This window comes from Scyliorhinus torazame, chromosome 2 (genome assembly GCF_047496885.1).
Source record: "Scyliorhinus torazame isolate Kashiwa2021f chromosome 2, sScyTor2.1, whole genome shotgun sequence".
NCBI lineage: Eukaryota > Metazoa > Chordata > Chondrichthyes > Carcharhiniformes > Scyliorhinidae > Scyliorhinus > Scyliorhinus torazame.
Window position 1 is genome coordinate 336,763,302 of NC_092708.1, and position 16,831 is coordinate 336,780,132.

Genomic DNA, 16,831 nt, shown 5'->3' on the forward strand with positions numbered 1-16,831 from the left:
ATTTCATAACAATATAGCCACAGTTAATTTTGTTTTGTTGGTTAAATATAGGAAATAATAGGATAACCTACACATTGAACAGAACAAAAGGGCTGTGGAAAAAATGAAAGCAAACAATAAAGACTCTTATGAGACTTTAATGGCTAGTCAAAAGTACCAGCAGACTTAGGTCCCCTCTGCCAAATATATCTTATTAATGCTGTGAGGCTTCGAAATTCAGTTTCTGCAAAATGTGGGGTGAAAAATGTGATTAAATGCACTTTTGCCACCATATTGATTTCCTGACTTTAAAAACAATTCTGAACCATTTACGATACTTTTGTTATACTTAAGTTGGGATGGGATTTATGGAAATTTTAAGAAACAATATATCCCAAGGTTTATGACACTTTTCCTGTGAGATTCAGCATCATCTGCATCTGTACTGGAATACCAATGTATCTAACCTTGAAAAGCTGTCCGTGGTATTCATTAGACAGCATGAATTACCAGTAGAGACCAGGTAGATTTTAAAAGCAAGATGAGAGAGGATGCCAATCTATTTTAATTTGCGTAAATGTTTTATTTGAAATTTGATACAATGACTTGAAAAAATGTTACAATTCTGATGATTTCCCAATACCCTTCACTCAATATTACAATGAAAGTTAGTTCCCAGAGACAAGTGTGCAAAGAAAATAGAAACCCTAGAGTGCAGGAGGCCATTCAGCCCATCTGCACCGACCCTCTGAAAGAGCACCCAACACAGGGCCACTTCCCCGCCTTATCCCCATAACCCTTCCTACCATAACCCCACCTAAGCTGCACATCTTTGGACACTAAAGGGAAATTTAGCATGGCCAACCCACCTATCCTGCACATCTTTGGACTATGGGAGGAAATCGGAGAACCCGAAGAAAACCCATGCAGTCACCCAAGGCAAATTGAACCAAATTGAACCAGTTTTTTTGATGTGCCTTTGCCTTTGTGATGTATGATTTGGCAGCCAGTTTGTGCATAGAAAGCTCCTACATACAGCAATGTGATAATGACCAGATAACGGTTTGAGGGATGTTGATTGAGGGTTAAATATTGACCAAGACCTAATTACTCCCATGCTCTTCCAAATAGTGTCATGGGAACTTTTATGTCTGCGTGACAGAGAAGATGGGGCTTCTGTTTAATGTCTCATCCAAAAAAATGGCACCTTCAACGGCACAGCACTACATGGTACCACCAGCTTAGATTTCTGTGCTCTGAAGTGGGACGTGAATCCACAACTTCCTCAATCGGAGGCAAGAGTATTTACTACTCATTGACACTACTTACTGAAATTCATGTTTGCTTACCAAAACATGTTAACATTAAAGAAATGTGTATCCTTTCTTTTGTACAATTATAACAGTCCAGCTATTAAGGAATTTCTGCTGCAATTTATTACGTGACATATCCATACTATTCCATTCGTATGATAAGACAAAAAAAGTAAATTTTTGAGTGCAGCTGCCATAGTCAACACATTAAACTGTTTAGTGCCTTGGCCTGGTTACAAGTTCACATATAAAAAGGAAATTCTTGTAACTTAAAACTGGCTGAATCTCATTCGGTCACATCCGGTCCCCATTCCCTATTTTCTTTCCTCTCTTAAAGCAGTTAACAGGCAGGCATAAGCTTCCACAGGCACCTACTAAAAATAAGACTGTGTTGGCAAATTATTCAACTACTGAGAGGATTGAAAAACTGCCAAGTCAGGGTGAACACCACTTTGGGTAACTACATTTCAGAGAATATTTTAAAATGTGGATGGAAGAAGAGAAGTAGAGGGATTAAAGGAGGGAACTCCAAAAATTAAGGTCAAGGCAGCTGAAGCCTTTGTTAGCACTGGTGGGTTAGAGGGGAGGAGTGAATACATACAAGGCCAAGGTCAATGGACTGAAAGGTGCAGGAAGAGACACAAGGCTGGTGTAGGTTACAGATATTGAGGCAGATCTTGCTGGAGTGGGGCATTTCATGGCATACTCCATTAGTTAGACTTTCTTCTTCACCCTACAGAACAGAATAGAATTCCTGCAGTGCAGAAGGGGAGCCATTCAGCCCATCAAATCTGCACCAACCTGAAAGAGCAGCCCACCCAGGCCCATGCCACATTCCCATAACCCCACCTAACCTACGCATCCTTGGACACCAAGGGGCAATTTAGCATGGCCAATCCACCATATCTTTAGACTGTGGAAGGAAACCTGTGCATCCGGAGGAAACCCACGCAGACATGGGGGAAGGTGCAAACTCACACAGTCACCCAAGGCAAGAATTTTGGGCAACAGTGCTAAACACTGTGCTACCCAGCTCAAAAATAATTTTCAACATAACTTGCTGAAAGTGCAAGCTGGTAATGGCTCAGCGAGGACAACATGGTATCTAGGACTGCAACCAATGGCTAGATCAGCAATATCCCCGTAATCAATGAGAGCTATAATAATAATAATCTTGATTATTGGCACAAGTAGGCTTACATTAACACTGCAATGAAGTTACTGTTGAAAGCCCCTAGTTGCCACACTCCGGCGTCTGTTCAGGTACACTGAGGGAGAATTCAAAACATCCAATTCACCTAACAAGCACATCTTTCGGGAACTGTGGGAGGAAACCGGAGCACCCTGAGTAAACCCACACAGACACAGGGACAACGTGCAGACTCCACAAAGACAGTGACCCAAGCCGGGAATTGAACCTGGGACCCTGGCGCTGAGAGTTAAGGATTGAGGAAAAAGGCAGGAAAAACCATGGAAGATTAATTTGTCAAATCAGGCACAGAAACGGAAATTGACAGAGATACAAAAAGGAAAAGAAAGATTGGATTAAGATAGAGAGAGAAGACAGAAAGATAGAGGAAAATAATAAAATTTAATATTTGACACTTAATCTCGAAGAATAATTTACCACCTCAAGGAATAAGACTGAACCATTTTAACTCTTCAATTCATAGGCCAGGGAAACCGATTGTCATTAAACAGGTACATTATTAGAGTTGACCTTCTTTGGCAGGTTTAAAATGCAATTAATGTGCAAATCCAGCAATTAAAATGAAATAACGGGCCAATGGCAAGATTCCAGTTGTGCAAAGCAGATGGTGGAGCAACATATATAAACCCACAAATTCTAGAATTTGCAACACATATCACTTAATCCCATAAATTTGTTGGCTGATATTCATGTTAACTATGGAATAAGTGATTAACACTTATTTTTCAGAAGACCCAACTCATGGTGCTGTGGAGAGGCTTAAAGGTAAGAAGAATTTTAAATTCTATGTTTGTAGGTCAGGAAGCCAGTATAGATTTAGTGAGGATGAGGTGGATGGGTGAGTGGGCTTTAGTGCAGCATTGGAAGTGGGCCACTGAGTTTTGAATGTGTTGATATTAACAGATGCAGGATGGCTTGCTCATCAACTAATAATTCAGGAAAACGTCAATAGAAACTCTCAGCACTAATAAAGAGTGCATCTACATCAGGGAAACTACCCAAAAGATTTACCTTCCGAGTTTAATGAGCAAATCTCTTCCTTGGTTTGAACAGGAGTGATACTAGATGAAACGATAAATCCTTGTTGAGCAGTTATATGCCTATCCAAGAATTCTACTTCAGAATAGATGTTCTATCATAGGTATACCAGAACATACTAGCCCATTAGAGCAGAGCAGATCAGCTCAACAGATTTGAGGTAAAGCAGGTTTGCCCATCCATCACTTTAAGAAAGAATGTTTCAACAAGAAAAATTGTTTTGTGTTCAATCTAGCCCCCAAAATTATGTGGAAAAAAACGACTTACCTATATTTGGATGGTTCAAACATTTCATTATTCTTACTTCCCTGAAAAGCTGCAAGAAAAAAGAAAACGTGTTTAGAAGAGAATATTTTATTAATGTGCTTTGAGTCCTCAATATAGCCTCTTTGATCATTTGATTTTGCAACCTGTAACGCAATACAGAAGGATACATTGTTGCAGCTTTAGAGCCACAGTGGAGTCAGTTCAACTTTGCTATTCAACCAGACCAATTAGGTGAAAATCCCTCTCTCTGCCTCCTATATCTCTTCCCCAAACCGAAGTAGCTCCCAAAAGCAAGGTGCTTCTCAACCTTCATTACTAGCACGTGATCATGTTCTTTTGAGGTATATGAAGGCAGGTCGGGATGCCTTTCCTGCAAATCATGACACCATTGCACCAAATTATACAGCCACTAAAGAAACAAATAAAATCCTCATAATATAATTAAATGAAATCTGTATTTATTCATAGGATGATCGTGATGATAGCATACAAACTTTCATTTCTTGTAGCTCCACTCAAGTTGAGCCACAAGAACTTTTAGTGAACATGATTTCTCCCAAGGCTCCAGAATCAGTTCATGGACATATATTTTAAGCATCCTCATGCAATGTAGCCAATACACATGCACTTACAGTCAAGAGTTAATTTTTTTTGGTAACAATGTACAATGTTGCAATGCCCTGCCATTTCTGATGGAAGGTCACTCAACAAGTCAAGTTTCCTTGGAGGACATTTCAGCTCAACAAAATGTACATCTCTCAGGCCACTAATTCATTCACACAAGGCATTTGTCAAAAGGTTATTAATTATATTCAAAGCTGTGGCAATTCAAGTAAAACATGGGAATGCAGAAGAAACTGGCTTAAGTATAGAAAATAGTTAGTACTTTTTAGAGGAATTGCATTAGGGTAGGAGGAAGTATTGGGCGGGGTGCCCAACAAATACAAAGAGGTTGAATTTCCAGATGGTATCAACTGAAAAGGGCAGTGATTCAGGGAAGACACATCAGAAACTACAAAATAAGGCAGCATGGTGGTGCAGTGGTTAGTAAAAATAATTTGGTAATCTAAGTTAAAAAAAAAAAGAAACCCCAAAATAAGCTGGATAATAGTAAGTGAACAAAAGGCACATCAAATTTAATACAAAAATTCAATTATATCCATTTTTAAAAAATTTGCCGGTGGAATATTTTGTGGAACTCCAACAGAGTAGCAGAAATGCGGATGGAAAATTTGTCTACAGATATTTTTGTATTTGTATATGTACTGTACCTGTCGAATGCATCTAAAGTAAAGCAACAAAAACATTGCTGCTGTAAGGATTTTCTGCCATGGGAGGGAGCTATACAATTTAGATAGCAGGGAGAGACCCAGTGATGCAGTACTGTATAACCAGTCATGTAACTTAAAGCGCTTCAACCAGGAATGTTTGTGCCTGATCTTTGAAATGGCTGTCCCCAAATCTGACTTTCCCCCCCACAATAACCCAATAAATTTCTCATCTGCTTCCATCACTTTTCTAGCGTTGTGCTCCATATCACAAAATCCTTCTGTGTGGAAGAAATATCTAACATCCCATTCAGTTCCTTTGTCAATTATTTAAAACCTCTGATCTTTGGCTACTGATCCACTTGTCTGAGGAAACAATTTGTCCCTGCTGGCTTGATGAAAATCCCTCATAATTTTGAATAAATCGATTAGATCCTCCTTAACCTTTTCTATCACAACCATATCACAAAATCCTTCTGTGTGGAAGAAATATCTAACATCCCATTCAGTTCCTTTGTCAATTATTTAAAACCTCTGATCTTTGGCTACTGATCCACTTGTCTGAGGAAACAATTTGTCCCTGCTGGCTTGATGAAAATCCCTCATAATTTTGAATAAATCGATTAGATCCTCCTTAACCTTTTCTGCTGCAAGAATAATAAGCCCAGGTTCGCCAATCTCTCCAGATAGCAGAAATACCTTATCCCTGGGGTTATCCTAGTAAACCTCCTCCATATTTTCTTCAAGGCATTTCTAACATTTGTATTCATTGCCTCAATTTACAAAGCCAAATAAATATTCCATACACATTCTTACAACAATCTTAGCAACTTTCCCTGCTACTTTCAACGATTTGTGATTTATATGCCCCAAGTCCCTCTACTCTTGCATTCCCTCAAAATAGCACTATATAACGCATCTCCAAGTTGTTCCTCAAGAGTGCAGCACTTCATATTTACCTGTATTAAATCGTATCTGCCACAGGTTTGCCCATTTTCACCAGTCTATGTCCGCCTCAACGGCTGCTACCATTATCCTCACTATTTATTACATTGCTAACTTTTGGATCAACCACAGACTTCTAGATTATACTTCGTAAACCCAAGATCAGATCATTTAGCTATAACAGGAAAAACACTCATCCTAATATAAATCCCTGTAGAATTTTTCTCTTCATTCAGATATATATTAATATTCACTGCCTTCTATCCCTCAGCCAAGTATGTGCCCCACAAGTTGCCAGCATTTCTTTAATACCAAGTGCTTCTATTTTACAAGTAAAACTGCTATGTGGTACTTAATATCAAATATGTTCACGGCATCTAGTGCATTCACCCACCCGGTGATTCGACATTGACTGAAATTGCTCTGGAGTTTTTCTCTAGCTGTTTTTTTCTCTCTCTACCGTTCCTTCCCAGGTTTCCTCATTGAAAGTGGAGAAATTTGAACCAATACCTGATTCTGAATGATGCAAGGTGACAGAAATCTTTTGCTCTCTATTGGTAGAAAGCTCCTTAAACCCCCACGCATTTCATGCCTTGCACTGTTTGCCTTGAGCGTGAATATGCACGGGGATCATAGAACCACAATTCCAATTCTTTATATAATTGTCTTTACAGAAGATTGGGAGCCCAATTTAGCTGGCAAGTATGAAAAGTAAGAAATGCATGATGAAAATCAAGAGGAATTAAAAAACTGATATTACTTGATACAATTTGTAACTGGAACAGCAGGTTAAATAATAGATTTATATAAACAATGGAAATAATGGATACTACCAAGTGTCTATACTCCGTCTTATGATTTTTCAGATGCTGCTGAGTTGTGCATTTCTAGTTTTCAGATATCACAGATTAGTGAGCTTTACCTTAATCCTTGCCGTTTCTAGAAGAAAAGCCAGACAAGATAGCTAGGCTTTAAGTAGCAGTTATAATGACTTTTCAATCTTTACTCCCAGTTTAGCACTGTTTTATACATATTTCTGTGTCGTGATTGAGGTTGCAATGTTTTCAACGCTGGAATGTTTTTCTGCCAAATTTAGTTGATGCATCCTCCGAAATCTTGTTATGCCAATTAATATTTGGAGCCCATGGTACATCCTAATTAAATAATTAATACCCTGTATTATCAAGTCATGTACAATGAATACTCATAGACACATGTGTAGTCAAGTACATTTCCAATTATTTGTAGAAAGTTAGAAAGAACATAAGAGCCATAAGGATTGTTAGAAGTGTCATACCATCTATTTTTAAAGTATAGCCAATTATCCCAGTTGGAATGACAGGATGCACTCATAACAATTCAGCTGACAGGAGGAAGGAAACGGGAACTGGGATGTTCAAGCCAACTCCTCAAATCCAAGCTCAACTACAATGTATTTTAATTCAAAGACGAGCAATCTATTTCAATTCCAACATAGTGCCAGGCTGGTTAAAATTTTCAAACTAAACACAACATTGAATCAGTAAATCAATGAAGTAAGTTGAATAGAATAAAAAGCAATTGATACTATTCAGAGTTCCCTGCCTCCAATTTTTAAATGGTAAAATAATGTGCCAAAACATCGAAACATTTGATCACAGCTTAATTTCAATCTTTAAGGTCTTGGGTGTGTGGCTTTTTATACGGTTTGTCAATTGCTGCAATTCTTAATTTATAACTAAATCTTTATGTAAGCTTTGGCAACCAATTGCATTTTTTTAAGTTGGGTAATGAAGTCAATGTTTTCATTTGATAGGAATTTGTTTATAATGCTAAGATACTAAAAACACATTTGAACATAAGAGGTCTATATCTTTTATTGAGTCAGAGTGGTTTGTTGCAAGTTATTAAAACAGAATAAATTGAGTTATCTGATTGTTATAATTAAATGTTAACTTATTAATTAACATGAGAACATGGGTAATTGAAGCAAGAGTAGGCCATGCAGCCCTTCGAGTCTGCTCCACCATTCAATAAGATCACGGCTGATGTGAACTTGGCCTCAACTCCATTTTACTGCCTGTTCTCTGTAACCCTCTGGTCTCCCTTCTTGTTCAAGAATCTGTCTATTTCAGCCTTGAATATATTCAATGGCCCAGTTGTCACAGTTTCCTTGGCAGAGAATTCTAAAGATTCATGACCCTCTAAGAGAAGAAATTCCTCCTCATCTCGGTCTTAAATGGGCAACCCTTTATTCTGAAACAGTGCCCTCTTGTTCGAGATTCTCCAATGAGGGAAAACATCCTCTCAACATCTACTCTGTCAAGCCCTTCCTAAATCTTATATGTTTCAATATGATCAGCCCTCATTCTTCAAAAAGGGTAAACTTGCTTAACCCTGCCTCATGAGATCACTCCTTCATTTCAGCAATCAAACTATTGAACCTTCTCTGACCTGCCCCCATTGCATGGATAACCCTCCTTAAATAAGATCAATTGTGTGCACAATACTCCAGGTGTGATCTCACCTACACCTGTACAGTTGTAGCAAAACTTCCCTACTTTTATACTCCATCCCCCCTACAATAATCATTTGATTTAAAAAAATTTTTTTTACTGGATGTGGGTATCACTGGCTAGGCCAGCATTTATTGCCCATCACTAGTTGCTCTTGAGAAGGTGATGATGAGCTGCCTTCTTGAACCGCTGCAGTCCCTGTGGTGAAGATATGTCCACAATGCTGTTGGGAGGGAATGCCACGATTTTGAACCAGCGAAGTGAAGGAAAAGTGATTTATTTCCAAGTTAGGATAGAGTGGGAATTGGAGGGAACTTCCAGGTGGTGGTGTTCCCATGTGCCTGCTGTCCTCGTCCTTCTAGATGGTAACAGTCATGGGTTTGGAAGGTGCTGCCCAAGGAGACTTGGTGAGTTCCTGCAGTGCATCTTGTCCTGGATGGTGTTGAGTTTCTTGAGTGCTGATGGAGCCGCTCCGTAAATGGAGAATATTCCATCACACTCCTGACTTGTGCCTTTGTAGATCGTGGACAGGCTTTGGGAAAGTGCATTATTCGCCAACGGATATATGGTTAGTCCAGTTCAGCTTCTGGTCAAAGGCAACCCCCCAGGCTGTTGACAATGGGGCATTCAGTGATGGTAATGCCATTGAATGTCATGGGGCGATGGTTAGATTCTCTCTTGTTGGAGATGGTAATTGCCTGGCACTTCTGTGGCACGAATGTCACTTGACATACTTGCATTCTAACCTTTTGTTTAAGAGGACATCCATATCCCTCAATACTGCAGCATTCTGTAGTCGATCTCAATTTAAATAATATTTAGGAGGAATAGAAAAGTAAAAGTAGATACTGTCAAATTTCTGCTACTCACTTAACCCAAGTTTTAAGTGATGCTCTTTCCCCCTGATTTTGTACTATTATTCTAATTCTTTTAGTGTATTTTACCAGCAACCCAGTTACAAAATATTTACTCAACACCTCTGCCATTTTCTTGTTTTCCATTAACTTGCAATCACATCCTCTTATAGCTGCTCTCTTCCATTTTATTTGTCGAAGCTCTTACTCTGTTTTTACATTTTTCTAGTTTAGTCCCAGTCTACTTTATATCTATTTTTGATTAGTCATCCTTTGCTGGTTTCTAAAATGTTCCCAATCATCTGGCCTACTACTAATCTTCACAACACTGAATGCCTTTTCTTTCAATGTGATGCTATCCTTAACTTTCTCAGTTAGTCATGCATATTCATCCTTCTCATAGAGTCTTTCTCTATGGGACATATATTTAATGATTCTCAACAAATGTATTCTTAAATGTCTGCCACTGCTTACCAACAATCATAACTTTTAATCTATTTTTGTGGTCCACTTTAGTCAACTCTGTCTTCTGCCAAATACCACTCGTTTCAGACCAGTTTTCAATGCTCAAATTTAAGGTGAAATTCAACCATGTTATGATCACTCGACCCTAAAGGATCCTTTGCTCTGAGATCATTGATTAATCTAGTCTTATTTTTACATTACCTGATCTAAAACAGTCTGTTCTCTGGTTAGTTTCAATGTGCAAGTCGAAGACTAGTCCTTCTAATGATAGTCTCTCAAATAAGGGAGAACTGAAGCACAACTTCAGCAACATTTCTGCTGGTGCTTTGATTCAATTTAGAATGTCCAAACACTTTGTTTAATTTGTTGTTCCTTGGATGTGGGTGTCACTGGCAAGGCCCTAGAATCGAATGGCTTGCTAGGTAATTTTAAAGCGCAGTTAAAAGTTAACCACATTATTGTTGGTCTGGAGTCACATGTAGGCCGGATATTTATGGCAGATTTATTTTGCCATTGGACATCAGCGAACCAGTGGGTTTTTACAACAATCGATGATAGTTCCATGGTTACCATTACGGAGACTAGGTTACAGTTCCAGAATTTATGAATTGAATTTAAAGTTCAACAGCTGCCATGATCTTATGGCGCTCAGTGGCTAACATGGGCCAGACACATTGTCAGGAAATACCATCACCGTTGCCGATTAGAAATTGGAGTTGCACTTGATAACATGTGAACAGTGTCAGACAGAAGATGACCTCTGGTCCATTTAGCCTACCTACTCAAAGTCTCCCTCGGTACATTTCCAATAAGCTTGAGTCCTATTTATTGGTAGCAGCTTCTCTTGTTCCTTCTCGAAACACATTATGGAACAAAAAGGTTTAGATTAATGTACACTGCTTTTTATTTTAATTGAAAAAATCCAAAAGAGATTAGGTAAATTTAATTTTGTTTAAATGAAATATGCATCTTATTGGATTTATTAGATTAAAATAAAAAGCAGTGCACATTATTTCTTCCGCATGGAACTATTTTCAATAATCATAACCAAAAGGTGTGTTATTAGACTTTAGCTTTTTATCTCTATCCATGCCGTGTCTCCTTCCAATTCCCTTTGATTTGAATTTTACTCAGACTCCTAGTTACCACATTCAGTCAAATGCTGTCTTAATGTCAAGGGCAGTCAGTCACTCTCATCTTACTACACCTCTCTATTTCAATTCTTTTGTCTCTGTTTGATCAAGGCTGTATAGTGAGATCCGGAGGCGAGTAGCCTGGTGGACCCAAACTGCGCATTGCTGAGTAGGTTAAGTGCTGCCAACAACATCTTCTATCACCCTGCTGGTGATTGAGAGTAGATTGCTGAAGCCAAAATTAGCCAGAATAGATTTGTCCTGCTCTTTGTGGAGAGGACATACCTGTGCAATTTTCCACTTTCTTGAGCAAATGCCAAATGGAACAGCTTACGAGAAGCATGGTTAATTCAGGAGCAAAGATCTTCAGCACACAGCTGGATGCTGTTAGGACCCATTGCCTTTGCTGTATCCAGCCCATTCAACAAAATATCAAGTCAAGTGAATCAAATTGGCTGAAGACTGATCTTGAAGGCCTCAGGAAGAGACAAAATGGACCATCCCCTTGGGATTTCTGGCTGAAGATGGTCGAAACACTTCAGCCTTTGTTTTCCACTTATGCGATGATTGAGAATAGGGATAATAATATTAATAATCTTTATTGTCACAAGTAGGCTTACATTAACACTGCAATAAAGTTACTATGAAAAACCCCTAGTCACCACATTCCGGCGCATGTTCGGGTACACAGAGGGAGAATTCAGAATGTCCAAATTATCTAACAGCACGTATTTTGGGACTAGTGGGAGGAAACTGGAGCCCGGGAAGAAACCCACGCAGACAGGGGGAGAATGTGCAGACTCCCCACAGATAGTGACCCAGCCGGGAATCGAACCTGGGACCCTGCTGCTGTGAAACCATAGTGCTAACCACTATGCTACAGCACTGCCCATGTTTATGAAGTCTCCTCTTCTTGTTGGTCATTTAATTGTTTAAAGTTCCACCTCCATAATATCACCTGCCTCTGTCCCATCTCAACAAAGTGAAATCCTAATTTATGAATTAGTCACCTCCAGGCTCAACTATTTCAATGTTCCCCTGGCTAACCACCTACCCTCCATACTAGGGACTTACTTCACCCAGAACTGCTGTCTGCATCCTGACTAGCACCATTTTGTGTCTATCTCTAAACTTATCTTGTTGTCTTATATTGGCTCCTGGTCTCTCTTCACCAATTTAAGATAGTCATCCTCATGAATAGGTTTCTTCAAGACCTTGTCCTTCCTTAACTGAGTAACCTTTACCAGTGCTACATATCCATCCTCCATCCCACTCCTCCCCCAAAGTTAACCCTGACTCTTTGTACAATCACCTCTTCCTTCATCCAACAATTTGCAACCGTGCCTTCAGCCATCCAGGACCTATACTTTGGAATTTCCAACATAACTCCTTCCCCTCATTCCACCTACTTCTCCAAGAACCTGCTTAAATACCTTTGACCAAATTTTCGGTCACCACTCCTAATCATGTATAATTGTATAATTTTTGCTTGATAGATGCCTTTGAGAAGCATCTTGTGATGTTTTTCAACCTTAAAGATGCTATATAAATACAAGTTGCTAGCTCTAAAATCGGCAATCAAGGAAGTGAGACAAACTCTGGTGAGAACAGGCCCCTGAAAGCCAACTCACTCAAGACAAATTTTCCTCAAAAAATTGGATTTAAGGGCCACCATTTCTTTCTGACTCAAACTATTAAACCATCCATCACCAGAAACTTTAGCATTTGAACAGTCAGATCTGAAATGGGAGTAATTCAGATTAGCTTTATTTAAGTTGCTTTTCCTCTAAGAAGTTTCATAAATGTTTCAATTGCAACATTTGCTGTAAAAAAAAATCATTTTTCATGTTACTGCACATGAACATCGCTAGCAAGACCAGCACTTATTGCCCACCACACGTGCCCTTGAGAAAATGGTGGTGAGCCTCCTTCTTGAACTGCTGCAGTCCACATCGTGCTGTTACATCCAGTGCTGTTAGGGAAGCAGTTGAGAATTTTTAACACAGCGACAATGAAGGTGCCAAAGAACCAGGCAACGTGCCTCAATGACTACCGTCCGGTGGCCCTGACTTCAGTCGTAATGAAGTGCTTCGAGAGGTTGGTCATGAAGTGCATCACCTCCATACTCCCAGAACGCCTTGATCCACTGCAATTCGCATACCGCCGCAACCGATTCACTGCAGACACCATCTCCCTGGCCCTACACCCATCTCTAGAGCATCTCGACAACAAGGACTCCTACATCAGACTCCTATTTATTGACTACAGATCCGCCTTCAACACCATAATCCCAGTTAAGCTAATATCAAAGCTCCAAAACTAGGACTTGGCTCCTCACTCTGCAACTGGATCCTCGACTTTCTGATCCACAGGTCACAATCAGTAAGAATAAACAACAACACTTCCTCCACAATACTGGGGCCCCGCAAGGCTGCGTACTTAGGGAGCAGAACGAGGCGCTACACAAGAGGTGGGCGGGAAGACTTGAAGACCTGGAGAACAGGTCGAGGAGAAAGAATCTGCGGATCCTGGGTCTCCCTGAAGGAGTGGAGGGGGCCGATGCCGGGGCATACGCGAGCACGATGCTCGGGGCGATGATGGGCGCGGAGGCCCCTTCGAGGTCGCTGGAGCTGGACGGGGCACACCGGGTGCTGGCGAGGAGGCCCAAGGATAATGAGCTGCCAAGGGCGATGGTGGTGAGATTTCACCGGTTCACAGACAGAGAGAGGGTCCTGAAATGGGCCAAGAAGGAGCGGAGCAGTAAGTGAGACAATGCGGAGATCCGAATATACCCGGACTGGAGTACGGAGGTTGCAAAGCGGAGAGCGGGTTTCAACCGGGCCAAAGCGGTGTTGCACCGGAAAGGAGTGAAATTTGGAATGCTGCAGCCAGCGCGACTGTGGGTCACATACAAGGACCAACACTACTATTTCGAAACGCCTGAAGAGGCGTGGACCTTCATACAAACCGAAAAGTTGGACTCGAACCGAGGGTTTGTGAGGGTGGGGGGGATGTTTGAGGTTTGATGTGTGATGGTTGTTGTATATATAGGGGGTTAATCACGCGCGGAAATGTTATATGGGCTTGGGGAGAGAGACAAGGCCGCGACAGGAGCTGCGCCAGAGGGGGCGGGGCAGGCTTTGGAAAGCGCGGGGTTTTTCCCGCGCGCGTGAAGAAAGGCGGGAAGGGGAACGAAGGAACGCATACTGATTGGGACACTCCCACACGGGGAGGTCAATGGGACGGCGGGGGAAGCCAGGGTCAGCAGGTGTCAGCTGACCTACGGGAGTGATATGGGGGGAGCAAAAAATCTAGACAGGGGTCTAGCGGGAGGGGAGGTGAGGGGGGGGGGGGAGGAAAGGGTTGCTGCTGCACTGGCCGAAAGGGAATGGGACATAGAAGAGGTGGTCGGGACAGGGGTCCCCCGGCTGGGGGACTGGAGGGTGAGGGAGGCACGGACACGGGACTGGCCTAGAAAAGGAGATGGCTAGTCGGGGGGGGGGGGGGGGGGTGAGAGCCCCTCCAATCCGGCTGATAACGTGGAACGTGAGGGGCCTGAATGGGCCAGTGAAGAGGGCCCGAGTGTTCGCGCGCACTTAAAGGGACTGAAGGCAGACGTGGTCATGCTCCAAGAGACACATCTGAAGGTGGCGAACCAGATCAGGTTAAGAAGGGGATGGGTAGGCAGGTATTCCACTCGGGACTGGACACGAAGAATAGAGGGGTGGCAATATTGGTGGGGAAGCGGGTGTCATTTGAGGCCGAAACTATCGTAGCGGATAATGGTGGGCGATATGTGATGGTGAGCGGTAGGTTGCAAGGGACGTGGGTGGTGTTGGTAAATGTATACGTCCCGAACTGGGATGATGCTGGATTCATGAAGCGCATGTTGGGGGGCATTCCGGACCTGGAGGTAGGAGGCCTGATAACGGGGAATTTTCTTTTTTTCTCCTATGTGCACAAAGCCTACTCCCGGATAGATTTTTTTGTTTTGGGCAGGGCGCTCATCCCAAAGGTGGAGGGGACGGAGTATTCGGCCATAGCCGTTTCGGATCACGCCCCGCACTGGGTGGAACTGGAGCTGGGAGAGGAGCTGGGACTGCTGGCAGATGGTGTGTGGGAAGGTGAGGGGGTGCATCGAAAGGTACTTGGAGGTGCGGGTGGGGGTGGTATGGGAGGCGTTGAAGGCGGTGATCAGGGGAGTTAATCTCCATCAGGGATCATAGGGAGACGACAGAGGACATGGAAAGGGAGAGGTTAGTGGGGGAGATCTTGAGAGTGGACAGGAGCTACGCAGAGGCCCCGGAGGAGAGATTACTTGGGGAAAGATGATGGCTCCAAACGGAGTTTGACCTGTTGACCACAGGGAAGGCGGAGGCACAGTGGAGGAAGGCGCAGGGGCGACCTACGAGTATGGGGAAAAGGCTAGTCGGATGCTGGCACACCAGCTCCGCAAGAGGATGGCAGCGAGGGAAATAGGGGGAGTCAAAGATGGAAGGGGAGCCACGGTTCGGAGTGCGACAAAAATAAACGAGGTATTTAAGGCCTTCTATGAAGAGCTGTACAGATCCCAGCCCCCAGCGGGGGATGAGACGATTCCTAGACCAACTGAGATTCCCGAGGGTGGAGGAGCAAGAGGTGGCTGGTTTGGGGGCACCAATTGGGTTGGAGGAGCTGAGCAAGGGTTTGGGGAGTATGCAGGCGGGGAAGGCCCCGGGACCGGACGGGTTCCCGGTGGAGTTCTACAGGAAGTACGTGGACCTGTTGGCCCCGCTACTAGTGAGGACCTTTAATGAGGCAAGAGAGGAGGGGACCCTGCCCCCGACAATGTCGGAAGCGACAATTTCTTTGATCCTAAAGTGGGACAAGGACCCACTGCAATGTGGATCGTACAGGCCGATCTCGCTCCTCAATGTGGATGCTAAGTTGCTGGCAAAAGTGCTGGCCACGAGGATCGATGACTGTGTCCCGGGGGTGATCCACGAGGACCAGACGGGATTCGTAAAGGGCAGGCAACTAAACACTAATGTGCGGCGGCTCTTAAACGTGATAATGATGCCGTCGGAGGAGGGAGAGGCGGAGATAGTGGCAGCTATGGATGCGGAGAAGGCCTTTGATCGAGTAGAGTGGGATTACCTCTGGGGGGTGCTGCGTAGGTTTGGGTTCGGGGGAGGGTTTATCAATTGGGTTAGGCTCCTTTACAGAGCCCCGGTGGTGAGTGTAGTGACGAACCAGCGGAGGCCGGAGTACTTTCGGCTGTACCGAGGGACGAGGCAGGGGTGCCCCCTGTTGTTTGCATTGGCGATCGAACCCTTGGCCATGTCATTGAGGGAGTCTAATAAATGGAGGGGGGTGGTCCGAGGGGGAGAAGAGCATCGGGTGTCGCTTTATGCGGATGACCTGTTGCTGTATGTGGTGGATCCAATGGAGGGGATGGTGGAGGTCATGCAGACTCTAAGGGAGTTTGGGGAGTTTTCGGGCTATAAGCTCAATGTAGGGAAGAGTGAGCTCTTTTTGTATTACAGGCAGGGGACCAAGAAAGAGGGATAGGGGACCTACCGCTGAGGAGAGCTTTTGGTATCTGGGGATCCAGATAGCCAGGAGTTGGGGGGCCCTACATAAACTGAATCTGACGAGGTTGGTGGAGGAGGACTTCAAAAGATGGGACATGTTACCGCTCTCGCTAGCGGGTAGAGTGCAGTCGGTCAAAATGGTGGTCCTTCCGAGGTTTCTGTTTGTGTTTCAGTGCCTCCCCATCGTGATCACGAAGGCCTTTTTCAAGAGAGTAGGTAGGAGTATAATGGGGTTTGTGTGGGCAAATAGGACCCTGAGGGCAAGGAGAGGGTTCCTGGAACGTAGTAGGG

General features: G+C 43.0%; 1 protein-coding gene across 12 annotated transcripts in view; it reads right to left on the minus strand.

The window, feature by feature from the left end:
* mark3a (MAP/microtubule affinity-regulating kinase 3a) overlaps window positions 1-16,831 on the minus strand; it is a 274,076-nt gene that overhangs the window by 131,778 nt on the left and 125,467 nt on the right. For all 12 annotated transcript variants that reach the window (XM_072490253.1, XM_072490261.1, XM_072490271.1 and 9 more), the window contains one exon: window positions 3,808-3,856. In XM_072490253.1, coding sequence (XP_072346354.1) covers window positions 3,808-3,856 — 49 coding nt within the window. The remainder of the gene's footprint in view (window positions 1-3,807; window positions 3,857-16,831) is intronic.